Here is a 15555-nt window from a genome sequence, read left to right on the forward strand (position 1 = left end):
CTGAATTTCAGAAGGAAGAACTTTATTTTGTAAGCTAGCAATGAAATGTTTTACAAACTGAGGCAAAGGTGCATATTGAGTACATGTGAGGAAATAAAATGTTGTTGTTATTGACTATTTTGCCCAAAGGTAATTATGTTGTTAAAAGAATTTCATTCCAGTCTGATTGAAATTTAATTTCCATCAGCATTTCTTTGGGCTTTGCAACTTTTAATTGCAATTATTTAATGCTCTGAATGTTTACGTCAGCCTCAAAAAATGTTTGCAATGTCCTTGATTGAAGTTTCCTTCCTGGAAATTTGTTGCTGCTTTAGTGTTTTGGCATCAGCAAAAAGAAACTAATGGATTGATAACTAAAAAGACAGCCCTGTAACCTCAGCCACACCCTGTGTGAGCTATCTATAAAGATGGAGCAGCCGAACACCTGCTGCATCCAGCAAACACCTGGTACAACAGGTAAGCCTCCTCATATCATCTCCCTGCATGCTGAATCCTCTACGTAGGGAAATCCCAGATATCTGATTCCCTTTATGTGGATGTTGTCTGCTCAGCATTTTCATTGGGAGAAAAGTTAACATCCAGATGAACAGAATCAGCTGTTGGGTTGCCCGTATCCCACTTATTTGCCTTTCTATTCCAGCAGTTACATTCATTGAAGTTCTTTTTAAACAGTGCTGTTCAGATTGTGACTGTAGGTTAACTGCAGAGGACCAACATCATGACTCCAGCCTTTTTCTTCTCCGTCTGCCTGTCAATGACAGCCGTTTGTCTGGTAAGCTTGACTCTTCCAGCAAAGGCATTAAATGTTGTTCAACACTGCCGGCTGTTCTGTGAAAGTAATTCTAACCGTGTCTGCTTAACAGACATGGCTGCTTGTTATGAGCGTTTAAGCGTGACACAGTTGAAGTTTTTTCACATAATAGTTTTTGTTTGCCAACAATAACATTTGTCAGTGTGATTTCAAATGTGATTAAGAGTAAGTTGAAAATGTCTTGTTTTTTATTGCAGAGGGCTGCTGTCATTAGAAATATAACTGGTGCGTTCAGTGATGAAATACTTCCAACATATTGAGGTGTTTTTAATATAAGAGCTTAAAGTTAATCTGCTGGTTGCCTCTTGTATCCACAGATGAGTCTCTGGGTGCCCCAGCGATCATTGAAAAAGTCAATGCTAACTCAAGTAAGTGAAGATTTACAAAATAAAACTCTTTTTTGTTAACATATAAATTCTGGATGAAAATGAAAGATCCCTGAGAACTGACATGTTAACATACAGTAAACTCCCAACAGACACAATGATCAATCAGCCTTTTGGTCATTTACTGGCTTGTCTTAGTCAGCTGTTTTATTTGTGTTATTATCAAACATTGTAATTGTGCGATCAATAAAGTAAATGCTGTAAGCATTTACCTCTTTGTTTTGACATAACTGAGCAAATGGCAGCCCAAGTATCGAGCATTTAACCACTCTCTGTTTGTTGTTCTGCAGCAAAAGTGTTGGTTCATGGTGACATTGTGCCCACTGCTACCAGGAATGCTGTTCCATGCACAGCCACTGGCTGCAAGTGGCCTAAAACGGGACGCTTTGTCTATGTACCTGTCTCCATTGGCACTGAATACAGTAAGCAGTACAAACTTTAACCATTAAACACAGACTTTATGAAAAGGAGAGATGGATAAAAATAGTTAAATAAAACCCATTATTATATAAATATATATAATATATATTTCAAGTGGTTTCCAAAAATACTGCTTTGTTAACTATGCTGTTTTATTGTGGGATTAACTAAAAAGCATTTAAACTGAAAAGTCATATTTGTATAAGTATGCTGAATTGATATCATACACAGATGCACACAATTTTCAAATTATGTTTTCATTTAATGTCACTTTCTCAATTTTTCTATTTCAAGACAGACAGACAGATAGATAGATAGATAGATAGATAGATAGATAGATAGATAGATAGATAGATAGATAGATAGATAGATAGATAGATAGATAGATAGATAGATAGATAGATAGATTTTGGCGGCCCTGTCATTCCGATGGGAACTCAGAGATCCTCGAAGCAGCACAGATTGTAAATACTGTTTATGCTGCCAAGTTGAAATGGCTGAAACATATTGAAGATCCTGAATACTGAAGAAGCTCCTCATCAGACTCATATTTGAATCTGCAGGCAGCCAAGAGCGCAACGTCATCATCAATGCCCTAGTCACCTTCCACGCTTCCACCTGCATCCGGTTTGTCTGGCGTACAAGCGACAGAGATTTCCTTCACTTCTTCTCTGGACAAGGGTGAGAATGCACTTGCTGTACTTAGACTGTACTTGTATTTATATGGCAGGACAGGACTGATACACCCACACCCTCTAAACCCTTCAAAAATGCAATTCTGAAAATGATTGCATTACAAATATTCTGTATGTGTCATCAAAACAGGTTCTTGAAGGACCATTCTGCATTGACCTTGTACTGTAAAATGTCCAGTTTTATTTTTGTTTGCTACTAGATGAAATGTATACTGTTGCATAGGAGTGTAAAGAGCATTTTATTCATCTGCTCTTAATTATTTCACATACTATTTGGTCCACTAGTTCCAAAACTAGAGACTGGCACCTTGTAAGGCGAGAAGATGAATCTGGTGGGTTATTAGATGATTAAGGGACGACAGATGTTTAAAAAGCTTCTGAGATTGATTGACCGCTATCTGTTTATTTACTTTAGTTGATAATGGATATGTGTGTTTTTTATTTTAAAATATTATTTAAGATATTAAAGTACAAAAGCTAAAGTGTGGTTCGAGCAGTGTCTATAGAGCCACAGTGTCAAAGTCGGTCACATGATTACTGTCATTGCTTTTCTTGGTACTTTAGCCTTAGCATGACTAGCTGAAGGAGGAGGATGCACAGTGCTAGGCTATAGAACAGTCCATCTATTTTTTAAGTGATGTCATTGTGTCTATCAGGTGTTATTCATACCTGGGCCGTCAGAATGGAGGACAGCTAGTCTCCCTGCAGAGAAATGGTTGCTTGTTTCAGTCGACGGTGCAACATGAGGTTCTTCATGCTCTGGGCTTCCACCACGAGCAGGTCCGCTCTGACAGAGATCTGCATGTGAGGATCCTTACCGGGAACATCATCACAGGTCAGCTGAACTACCCAAAACGTTGGTTACAGTTAACTTAGTACACAATGGGACATCCTCCTGTTTCACAGCAGTGTACATATTACAAGTAATCTGTGCTTTTCCAAACTCAGCACATAAAACACTGCAGTTCAAGCGAGCACTGCATAGAAGATTTTGTTTGTATTTCTTTAGTCCCAAGACTATCAAACAAATGACCACAGAAGAGATTAGCTAGCATTTCGATCTATACATCGTCAAAGAGCTGAGACTGAAGACGGATTTTGAAGTGGAAGCATATAAAAACATGTAATATTTTCTGGAAATCTCTGTTTAGGACAAGAGCACAACTTTGTGAAAGTGCAGACCAACAATTTGGGGACTCCCTATGACTTCAACTCTGTCATGCACTATGGCAGGTGAGTTGCTGTGTGAGATGGACTTTGTAAGGTTCTATATTTCCTTACATGTTTTGCATTTTCTGCAAGAAAATGTAATCCAGACTAACAAAAACATGCACACACTCAGTGGGGAATGGATTTTTAATGTTAAATACTTTATGGGCCCATTTTCTCCTCTGTTTTCCTAATATAACCGCGTATGTGTGTTTGTGTGCTGTTGTTTGTTCTTTTAGACTCGCCTTCTCCAAGAATGGGCAGCCAACCATTGTTGCCAGGTCCAATCCTAATCTTAATTTTGGAAATGCTTTCCAAATGAGTGCCAATGACATCGCCCGTGTAAACAGGCTTTATGGATGCTGTGAGTATTAAGACACACCCACAAAAAAGAAATTTGCTATCTTTTTGTTCGAAGCAAGTACTGATCGGAGTTGATTTTTTTTCCTAACCAGAAATTCAGCAAGAACCTTCAACTTTGCATCCAGACTCTTCAGATGCCCAAACACCAGCATTACACCAAGGGATTGGATCCACTATACTTAAAAATGATAAAAGAAACATAAAATGTGCTGCAAATATCACATTTAGAGAGTTGAAGTTCTGGGTCTTTGTTTTACGAGCTAAACGGCAGGCTTATATACCAGAGGGTGATGGTGTTAACTCGCTTTCTGTTGAGGTTTTCTCCCCTTTTGTTAGACTATAAACTATCATTAATGGATTTCTCAATCTGTGCAGTTTGATAATTAACTTTGTAACTGTAAATGATGCAGACATAGAACCAAACCTTGCGACTGCGACATGTCTCAAAACTTTTTGTTTGGCAAAACAGCAAAGTGAAAAAATATGTGAACAAAACAAAAAGTCAAGTCTTTCATGGAATGATCATGACTGTTGTCCTATACATGACCAACATGTATCAACAAGATATAGTGTGTAGATATAGTCCAGTGTCACAAGTGTAAGAAGAAGAATCTTTCTTCTGATATTTTAAAAATTGATTTTTCTGACAATGTCTTCTAATTTTTCTTGCTTTTGTTTTTCGAGGGGTTTTATCTTTGGTTTGTTGTCTCTTTCTGTAAGAAGTGCTATCAAATAAAATTCCATATTTCAAGCAACAGGGGGCAGTATTGTTTCATTATTATATTTTAAGTTATTTTAGAAATATGTGTTTTGCTTAAAGTTGGACAGAATGTTACAGGTGCCTTTTTTAATGTGCAACAAATGTAACAAATGCACAAATACTACTACATAAATACATGTTCTGCATTTAAAATCCTACCAAACATCAGAAAACTGAAACCAGAGAGTGGATCATGTCTCTCAAGATTAGAGTGCTACTTCTTCTTGTGTAGGGTGGAGTCAGTTCAGTGCAAGTGTTTAGATTGAGAAGATTAAAACCCCCACAGACTTGAATATTCCCACCACCATCATGATGCATCACATAGTAATCTGATCAGCCATTTAGTTTCTGCTGATGTGTTTCTTCATAACTGTTGTTAAAAACTGTTATGAAACCTCAGTCATGCACACGCCTGAACAATGATCCGGCATTTGTTGCTGTAATTGTTTGTACTATCATGCTGCCTGTCTGACTAAATAACTATAGACGGAGCAAGCTGTCAAGCATGTTCAAAGGTGATGTTTAAGGAGCTGCTGGCTGCCAGCTTAGCTTTTCTCCCTGTTTGCTGGTCTGATGATAAGTGAGGTAGGGTTGGGCCATATCATACAGTTCACGGTAATACCGGTATAATGTTGGGCAACGATAAGAAAATGAAATATCGTGATAGAATATGGGTCGGAGCATTTCGACTATCGTAGGCGGAGCCTCGCGGAGTGATACGTACTGTGCTTCAACATAATGTTACCGTATTGTATGTGTATGACCTCTTTTTAAGTTTAGTGGATATTATACATGGTTATGCTGAGGATATGTCGGCCAGTTTCCACTGGAAATGCCTTTTGGTTAAACTGTCAGCGAGGAATTTGCACTGTTACGTTTATATATAACTTTAAGCACATAAAAAAGCTGCTTGTTTAAGTGAAAATACATTGATGGGGTTTTTTGCACTAATAAAGTTGTGGAGTTGTAAAGTATTTTGTCTAGTGTCATTTATATCGTCGGTTATATCGTTATTGCAAATTTTCAAATGTATATCGTGCTAAATATTTTTGGCCCTGCTCTAGTGAGAGGCATGGTTTCATCTGGCCTGATGGTTTGACCATAACAAAGGTTTAGACATTGAGGACACTTGGGGAACAAAAAGAATGAGCAGTGATAAATCTTGGAACAACGTTCAGCCGCAGTCTAAAAACATATTGCCAGAGCTTTGGTTCTCCAAGTTGCTTTGTGACCTACCTTCACTATGGTTCCTTCATTACATGCCATGTGTGACTCATGTCATATCCATTGTTAGAGATGCCAATCTGTTTTGTGTTGGGGTGTTATATCTGCTCTCAGTTCTAGTGCTCTCTGCTAGTGTGACAGAGGCTTCCCTCTATGAGAGCGAGGACACAAAGAGCTGGTTGCTTTCCTAAACACCTTAGTCCTGTCTAGATACATGCGTAATGCTCCAACAGGACAACGTGAATTAAGCCAACACTGGCTCTTATCAGCAAATGGCTTTGGATCAAAAGCTTCCATGCTTCCAATGCAGCTCACTCAGTTTTGAGTGACAGAGTCTTTAAGTCAATACACTAAGGTCTCAAAAGGCACCTCTGAGAGCCCCTTATAACCTGTGGGAAAATCCCAGGAGGAATCAGCAGGCTAAGAGAAGGCCTCAGTGTGCAAGTCCCTTTCATTAACCTACTAATAAGAGAATGCTGGCAAGTTGGTGGGATGGCAGTCATGTCTTGTTTGATGGTAAATGGTAAATGGACTGGTTCTTATATAGTGTTTTTCTACTCTTCTGAGAACTCAAGCGCTTTATACAACAAAAAAACAAACTAAAAACCAGCAAAACAATGACTTACATATAAAAAATCACAAAGAAAGAACAATACAGTTTCCACATCTGAACCAAAGAGTAAAACAGTGAAATGTGGATTTTTTTTTTTTTTGTGTGTCCCGTTTGGATCTTTAGCCATCAGAATTGTTGTCTTAAGGCCAAGAAAGATGCCAAGCGGATTTATTTTACCAAGTGGATCATAATGGCCTTGCCATATTGGTCCATTTCATTGACCTTTATTATAATTATGAATTTATTTTATTTTCAGTTGCTACAAACGGGACAGACATGACTGGGGGATAGGACAGGGAGAAAGAATGAAATGTGGATTATTAAATATTAGGTCTCTCTCCTCCAAGTCTCTGTTAGCTCATGACTTAATGATTGATCAACAAATTAATTTACTCTGCCTTATAGAAAAAAAGGCCCTCAGATCAGAAGTACCTGACTCCGTGGTATAATTCTCAAACACGTACCCTAAAGCAGATGACTCGTAAGCTGGAGAGGAAATGGCGTGTCACAAATCTAGAGGATCATCATTTAGCCTGGAGAAATAGTTTGCTGCTTTATAAGAAAGCCCTCCGCAAAGCCAGAACATCTTACTATTCATCACTGATTGAAGAAAATAAGAACAACCCCAGGTTTCTCTTCACCTCTGTAGCCAGGCTGACAAACAGTCAGAGCTCTGTTGAGCCAACCATCCCTTTAACGTTAACTAGTAATGACTTCATGAGCTTCTTCACAAATAAAATTTTTATCATTAGAGAAAAAATTACAAATAATCATCCCACAGATGTAATATTATCTACAGCTACTCTTAGTACCATTGATGTTAAGTTAGACTCTTTTTCTCCAATTGATCTTTCTGAGTTAACTTCAATAATTACTTCCTCCAAACCATCAACGTGTCTTTTAGACCCCATTCCTACAAAACTGCTCAAAGAAGTCCTGCCATTAATTAATTCTTCGATCTTAAATATGATCAACCTATCTCTAATGATCGGCTATGTACCACAGGCCTTCAAGCTGGCTGTAGTTAAACCTTTACTCAAAAAGCATCTCTAGACCCAGCAGTCTTAGCTAATTATAGGCCAATCTCCAACCTTCCTTTCATATCAAAAATCCTTGAAAGAGTAGTTGTCAAACAGCTAACAGATCATCTGCAGAGGAATGGTTTATTTGAAGAGTTTCAGTCAGGTTTCAGAGCTCATCACAGCACAGAAACAGCTTTAGTGAAGGTTACAAATGATCTTCTTATGGCCTCTGACAGTGGACTCATCTCTGTGCTTGTCCTGCTAGACCTCAGTGCAGCGTTCGATACTGTCGACCATAATATCCTATTAGAGCGATTAGAACATGCTGTAGGTATTACAGGTACTGCGCTGCAGTGGTTTGTATCATATCTACCGTATTTTCACGACCATAAGGCGCACTGTGCTAAAAGGCGCAGTCTCAGTTATGTGTGCCCTTACTGTATTTAACACACACATAAGGCGCACTGGATCATAGGGCGCATACAAGTACCGTATGCGTATTTAAAAATAAAGCGGGAGCAAACCTGAATTCGGTACCTTACTCACATTTTTATTACCAGTAATCGTCATCATCAACAACACACAAGCATACAAGTGTGCATATTTAAAAATAAAGCAGGAGCAAAACAAAGTTTGGTACTCACATTTTTATCATCAATCAAACCCATCGAAGTCCTCATCCTCTGTGTCTGAATTGAACAGCTGCGCTAAATCTCCATCAAACATGCCAGGTTCACTTTCTTCACCGTCAGAGTCACTTTTCGTGCCATGCGGCTCCTCGGAAACGATGCCGGCTTTTGCGAAAGCTCGAACAACAGTGCCAGCAGACATGTTAGCCCAAGCATCTACAATCCATTGGCAAATTGTGGCGTAACTCGCCCGGCGCTGCCTTCCACTCTTAGTGAAACTGTGGTCTCCACCGGTCATCCATCGCTCCCACGCCGCTCGCAGCCTTACTTTGAACGGGCGGTTCACACCGATGTCCAGCGGTTGGAGTTCCTTTGTCAGGCCTCCTCCCGGAATGACAGCAAGCTCACAGTTCATTTGCTTCACAAGTTTTTTCACATCGGCTGTGAGATGGGCACGCATAGAGTCACAGATCAACAGCGATGGTGATGCGTGGAAAAAACCACCTGGTCTCCTTACATACACCTCCCTCAGCCAGTCTTTCATCATTTCTTCATCCATCCAGCCCTTTTCGTTTGCCTTAATGATGATTCCTGCTGGAAACTTCTCTTTAGGCAAAGTCTTTCGCTTAAAAATCACCATAGGCGGCAGTTTCTGTCCATTAGCATGGCAGCCAAGCACAACAGTAAAAGAAGACTTTTCGTGCCCCGTTGTGCGTATCGCTACCGTGCTGGTCCCCTTCTTCTCCACAGTGTGACTCACCGGGATGTCAAAAGTGAGCGGGACCTCGTCCATGTTTGTGATGTGGCTGGGCTGGATGTTTTTGTCGCCGATGTGTTTGCTGCAGTAGGAGAAGATGGCCAGCTTTTCCTTATAATCTGCTGGAAGTTGCTGCGCTACCGTAGTCCTGGTCCGGATGGAAAAATGGCACCGTTTCATAAAACGAAAGCACCAAGACGGACCTCCTTGGAAATGTTCAATGTTCATCTCTTCAGCTAGTGAAACTGCTTTTAGCCGAATGGTGACCGTCGAAACGCTTCTCCCGCTCGCTCTTTGCTCGATGATCCACCGCTCGAGTCTTTCCTCCAACTCGAGCCACCTCGCCTTATGTCCGCGGAAACTCAGCTGCGTTTTCTTGACCTGCCGGAGCTTGTTTTCCAGCTTCCTCCATTTGCGAACCATCGATTCGTTAATCTTAAATTCTCTCGCCGCTGCTCGATTTCCATGTTCCTCCGCGTAGCTGATGGCCTTCAGTTTAAACTGTGCTTCGTAAGCGTGTCTCTTTGCCATTTTCAGGGTTGTTAAAACAACGATGTCCTGCATAATGCACATACCTGTTCTTTTATACAGGTATGTGCGATTGTCCCGGTATATACGATCAACGCCCACACTTCACCCTTTAACGATCTCATGGTGTTCTCTACTACGTCCTCCTTACAACACATAGGGCGCACCGCGCTATAGGGCGCGCCGCACTTTTTGAAGAAAATCTAAGACTTTTAAGTGCGCCTTATGGTCGTGAAAATACGGTATCTAATAGACTCCAATTTGTGCATGTAAATGGAGAGTCCTCTTCACACACTGAGGTTAATTATGGAGTTCCATAGGGTTCAGTGCTAGGACCAATTCTGTTTACACTATACATGCTTCCCTTAGGCAGCATCATTAGAAGACATAGCATACATTTACACTGCTATGCTGATGACACCCAGCTCTATCTGTCCATGAAGCCAGATAACACACACCAATGAGTTAAACTGCAGGAATGTCTTAAAGACATAAAGACCTGGATGGCCGCTAACTTTCTGCTTCTTAATTCAGATCAAACTGAGGTTATTGTACTCGGCCCTGAAAATCTTAGAAATATGGTATCTAACCAGATTCTTACTCTGGATGGCATTACCTTGGCCTCCAGTAACACTGTGAGGAACCTTGGAGTCATTTTTGACCAGGATATGTCCTTCAAAGCACATATTAAACAAATATGTAAGACTGCTTTCTTCCATTTGTGCAACATCTCTAAAGTTAGAAATATCCTGTCTCAGAGTGACGCTGAAAAACTAGTTCATGCATTTATTACTTCCAGGCTGGACGACTGTAATTCATTATTATCAGGATGTCCAAAAAAACTCACTGAAAAGCCTTCAGCTAATCCAAAATGCTGCAGCAAGAGTCCTGACAGGGACTAGAAAGAGAGAGCAGATTTCTCCTGTTTTGGCTTCCCTTCATTGGCTTCCTGTTAAGTCCAGAATTCAAAATCCTGCTCCTCACATACAAGGTCTTAAATAATCAGGCCCCATCTTATCTTAATGACCTTGTAGTACCATATCACCCTATTAGAGCACTTCGCTCTCGCTCTGCAGGCCTACTTGTTGTTCCTAGAGTATTTAAAAGTAGAATGGGAGGCAGAGCCTTCAGTTTTCAGGCCCCTCTTCTGTGGAACCAGCTTCCAGTTTGGATTCAGGAGACAGACACTATCTCTACTTTCAAGATTAGGCTTCAAACTTTCCTTTTTGCTAAAGCATATAGTTAGGGCTGGACCAGGTGACCCTGAATCCTCCCGTAGTTATGCTGCAATAGACATAGGCTGCCGGGGATTCCCATGATGCATTGAGTTTTTCCTTTCCAGTCACCTTTCTCACTCACTATGTGTTAACAGACCTCTCTGCATTGAATCATATCTGTTATTAATCTCTGTCTCTCTTCCACAGCATGTCTTTATCCTGTCTTCCTTCTCTCACCCCAATCGGTCGCAGCAGATGGCCCCGCCCCTCCCTGAGCCTGGTTCTGCTAGAGGTTTCTTCCTGTTAAAAGGGAGTTTTTCCTTCCCACTGTTGCCAAAGTGCTTGCTCATAGGGGGTCATATGATTGCTGGGTTTTTCTCTGTATCTATGAAGCGCCTTGAGGGGACTTTTGTTGTGATTTGGTGCTATATAAATAAAATTGAATTGAATTTCATCTGAAAATGTTGAATTTTAGTAAAAACAATGCTCTGTAGTTTGATGCTGTCGTTACAGACAAAGTGGATGTTTAAAGCATTTGAAATGCTGTAAGTCTCCTTATCAGCTGGAAATATTAAAGCCATAAAATGACATAAAATGGATAAAAACGGATAAAAACTATTGAACAACATCAATGTTGAGCTTGTTCCAAAATTTGAATGTACATGTGTTGAAGGTGCTGCTCTTGTTGAATTGTTAAACATATTTTTCTTTCATCTGTAGAGCAACAAAACAAAAGTTTCATTTTCTTCAGCTTGAATATCGGCAGGTTCAGCAGGTCCTGAGGAAACTGTTTTCAGGATGTTGTATCCTATCCAAAAGCTTTTTGCAATTTTATATTGAGAAACATTATCCTTAACATATTTGACCGCATAAAGTATCATGGCCGTCACACTGTCATTTATATTTTTTTTAATAACTCGTGTCTTAAGTCATCCCATCATACAGGAAATAAAAAAGCCTGTGGTTCACTTTTACATCACAAAATGTTAGAAATATAAACCGTTCATAACAACCTGATAGGCTGGGAGTTTAAAATGCAAACCAATGGATGCAGAAGACGATAATGTCACAGAGCACACGGTGCCTATTATTGTGTAGACATTTAGAAATAAGAAGTCACATCTGTGGCTAAACCATTGTACACCACAACTTTAAAAATCTATAGTGTGTGAGGCTGTGTAGGTAAACGGGGACTTGCCGTTCTTGAACCTGCTGTTGTGTTGATTTTTGAGTGTTTGAACCCAGCGTGTGTCAAACCATCTGTTGGGGTTGTGGATTTGACACCTCAGCATCGTGAAAGTGGGGAAACATGTTTCTGGCTGAGCGTAAGATTTCTGCTTACAACTTGTAATCTCAGTTCTAAATTAAATTCAAAATGTTCTTTGTAAGTGTGGCTAATGTGTACTTTGACTTCTAAGGCGCACACACACACACACACACAAGAACAACAACACAGAGAAGAAGAAGAGGGGGTAGTTTTACTACGCATCATAAAAAACGCAATCATTCATCTTCCAGCTGTATCTTTGTGTTCTGACTTCAGAGTCCTTGTTACTGAGCCGTACTTTGGGGGTCAGACTGTTGTGATACTGGGAGGAAAGGGTGAGGTGTGAGAGTTTAAACCATTACACACAAAACTTCAAAGACCTAAAGAGTGTGTGAGACTGCTAGCTGTGTCATTCAGCAATAAACCTATCTACAATGTATTAGTGTAACCCCCCTCAGTCTCTATGTCCGGTGCTGTATGAGTAAAACTCAGGACTCGAGATGGGTAGAGCTCAGGTGTGGTTTATTCCCCTTTTGTGGGTTTCTGCAATAACATGGGACATGAGTAACCATGGGTTTCCAGCAACAGGATTCCACCCAACACAGCAAAAGCTTCATTGCTACTAACGGATAAGCTAATGATCGTATAGTGGAACTCTCAGTTTTCTCAAAATAAATAAAAAACAAATATTGATTGAAAAATAAAATGGCAACAAAATGTATCACGGAAAATAAAATAAAAACATTACTGCATTGTGGTTTAGGTAACGAAAGAGAAATTAATTCACTTAAATGCACATTCATGTGAATATAAATAAACTTCCAGACCAAAGCCAAAATTTCCTTTCATGTACAATAGTAAATGGAACAATGCTGCCATCTACTGGGCAAAACTTAATAAGCAGTATTACAGAATTAGCCTGCAGCTCAACCAAATACATGTTTCAAATACACATACCTGCAATAACATGGGACATGAATAACCATGGGTTTCCAGCAACAGGATCCCGCCCAACTATCAAGAGAAGTTTCAAATTATTAGACTCGACAGTCTCCTCTAGCTGTTAGCCGCTAGCTCAGCGTGTCCATTTTTCCTACCGTCTAACCCATTAATTGCAAAACAAGGTCATAAGACTGAAATCTACTCTGATGCTACTGTATGGGCAGTTCATGCTGTTAATGCACTGTCATGTTAACTTCAATGAGGATTTTCAAATATGTTTTAAACTCATATTCAGTCAGGGCGGACTGAGGAAGAACTTACCACAGCAAAAGCTTCATTGCTACTAACGGATAAGCTTAGGGAAAGCCCGTTTACCAGTAGCAGACTTCCGCTGCGGATTTTCAAAATAAAAGTTTCTAAATAAACCCATGGTTGAGATCCCAAGGTTGACAGGAATTTAACAACAACAAAACCATATTCATTCTTTTACATCGTTACATTAGTAAAGAGCAACTTGGACTTCTGTCCCAATAAGCAACGGTTTAACAAATTTCACTGCAAACTATAAAAGGAATCTGGATTTAAATAGAACATAGTAGTGTTGGATTAAGTGCAGGAAGCACTAGTATAAGGTGGAACAAATCTCCTTCAACATTCACAATGACCAAAGTGAGGACTACAGGCGTTTCTCTCAGTCAGCTGATTGTGTTCAGGGTAAATGCAGCTAAACACACTGAGACTGCTCTGTGATGTTCGTGAGCTGTGGCCTTTGTCGAACTCAAGTTCAAGTTCAAGTTCAACTTTATTGTCACTTCAACCATATACAGTTTAAAAATACACAGTGAGGCGAAACAACGTTCCTCCAGGAACCAAGGTGCTACAAGACAAGTTAGTGCAAAAAAAATAATAATATATAATATATCTAGTAATAATATTGTGCAAAAGAGCATTTACAGGTTGGTGTGTGCGATGGTTTGGTGGTGTAGGTCAGTGTGTTTGCGCTTTGTGTTGGTTAGTCAGTCCAGTCTCAATGTTTTGAGGTATTTGAGTTAAGCTGAGTGATAATGTTAGTGTATGTGTGTGTGTGTGTGTGTTTATCAGTCAGTCCCTTTTTGCTGAGGAGACGGATGGCTTGTGGAAAAAAGCTGTTGCACAGTCTGGATGTGCGTGCCCGAATGCTTCGGTACCTTTTTCCAGATGGCAGGAGTGTAAAGAGTGTGTGAGAGGGGTGTGTCCGATCAGCCACAATGCTGGTGGCTTTGCGAATGCAGCGTGTGGTGTAGATGTCCTCAATAGAGGGTAGAGAGACCCCGATGATCTTCTCTGCTGTTCCCACTATCCGCTGTAGGGTCTTGCGGTCTGATATGGCACAGCTCCCAAACCAGACAGTGATGCAGCCGCTCAGGATGCTCCCGATAGTTCCTCTATAGAAGGTGGTCAGGATCGGTGGTGGAAGCCGGGCCTTTCTCAGTCTTCTCAGAAAGAAGAGACGCTGTTGGGCTTTCTTGTGCAGGGAGCTGGTGTTGAGGGACCAGCCGAGGTCCTTCTCCAGGTGGACGCCCAGGAATTTGGTGCTGTCAACGATCTCCACAGAGGAGCCGTTGATGCTCAGCGGTGAGTGGTCGCCTCGTGTCCTCCTAAAGTCAACAACCATCTCTTTTGTCTTGTCAACATTCAGAGACAGGTTGTTGTCCTTACACCAGTCCGTTAGTCTCTGCACTTCCTCTCTGTACGCTGACTCGTCGTTCTTGCTAATGAGACCCACCACGGTCGTGTCATCAGCGAATTTCAGTAATCCTAACCCCAGCTGAAACCTAAAGCCTAACCCAACGTCACATCTCCTTTCTAAATTTACTCCCCAAGTCGGGTTGAGTCCTCCCCAAGCAGGGTTGAGAGTGTAGTATTAAAGCCAAGTCGGCATTGTAGTAGCCCAAAATTCGGAAGAGAAAGAGGACAGATGTAGACCAAAAGGAAGGGTAAAGGGCAGAGGTCAAGAGAAGGGAAGAAAAGGATGATGAAAAAGGAAAAGTCAAAGGGGAAAGAGGAGAAGACTGGAAAGGAAGAAAGAAAGAAAAAAGGAAAAATGAGAGCCAAAAAGTCTGGCAGAATTGGAAAAAAGCAAACAGCTAAAAAAAGATATTACAAGAAAGCCAAAGAAAGCCAAGGAGGCGGGATCAGAGGGGAGAGTATAAATAGGAGCCTCAAACCCAGTGCTCTTCAGTATGCCCTCGCCTGAGGAAGAAGAAACAACTTCGAAACGTCGCGACAAGGGCATACTCATTTAATTTTTTCAATTTTACGTTAGTTTGTTGTTTTAGTTTGTTATTTTGGGGGATTTTATTTCATGTTTTGATTCATGTTTTATTGATTTTCCTTAAAAACTCAAATCAGAGATACATCAAAACTAAATGAAAAAACCACACAGAAAACAAATTGGGATGGAAAATACTTTATTGGAAACGAACCAAAGTAACGGACACGGACAATGAGAACCTGTAAAAAACAAATACTTACCTTTTGAAATTTAAAACAAAAACCGTACTTACCTGAAAAGAAAAAACCTGTAAAAGAAATACTTACCTTGAAAATAAAAAACAATTATGGAGGTAGAGGGATGTGAGGCTGTGGACCATCGGGGTTGATGGCCCGTGCACGCCCTGTTCCTCCTTCGGGAGGGACAGGTTCTTTTTCTTCAACCCTAACCAGCCAGTG

At 40.5% G+C, this 15555-nt stretch overlaps 1 protein-coding gene across 2 annotated transcripts; it reads left to right on the forward strand.

Annotated features, from left to right (window-relative positions):
- The first annotated feature begins 392 nt into the window (after positions 1 to 392).
- On the forward strand, positions 393 to 4641 carry LOC146679435 (hatching enzyme 1.2-like). Of its 2 annotated transcripts, none has more exons than XM_085450212.1 (10): positions 393 to 456; positions 673 to 772; positions 1009 to 1036; positions 1129 to 1179; positions 1488 to 1619; positions 2181 to 2298; positions 2969 to 3147; positions 3464 to 3545; positions 3761 to 3885; positions 3977 to 4641. In XM_085450212.1, coding segments are annotated over exons 2-10 (771 nt in total). In that variant the 5' UTR covers positions 393 to 456; positions 673 to 718; the 3' UTR covers positions 3979 to 4641. The 2 variants fall into 2 exon arrangements, with proteins under 2 accessions (XP_085306338.1, XP_085306339.1); XM_085450213.1 differs by having other exon boundaries at positions 436 to 456; positions 683 to 772.
- Positions 4642 to 15555: the final 10914 nt, after the last annotated feature.

This window comes from Copadichromis virginalis, unplaced genomic scaffold (assembly GCF_057382275.1).
Source record: "Copadichromis virginalis isolate Kocher_CV1m ecotype Utaka unplaced genomic scaffold, C_Virginalis_male_GT1.1 unmapped_scaffold_1, whole genome shotgun sequence".
Classification (NCBI taxonomy): Eukaryota; Metazoa; Chordata; class Actinopteri; order Cichliformes; family Cichlidae; genus Copadichromis; species Copadichromis virginalis.

Excerpts from the sequence above, each read along its gene's own strand:
- LOC146679435 (XM_085450212.1), top strand. The coding sequence starts at position 719 with ATGACTCCAGCCTTTTTCTTCTCCGTCTGCCTGTCAATGACAGCCGTT. Across the intron at positions 1,037-1,128 it reads TGTCATTAGAAATATAACTG|ATGAGTCTCTGGGTGCCCCA; the intron begins GTGCGTTCAGTG and ends TTGTATCCACAG. Across the intron at positions 2,299-2,968 it reads CACTTCTTCTCTGGACAAGG|GTGTTATTCATACCTGGGCC; the intron begins GTGAGAATGCAC and ends TGTGTCTATCAG.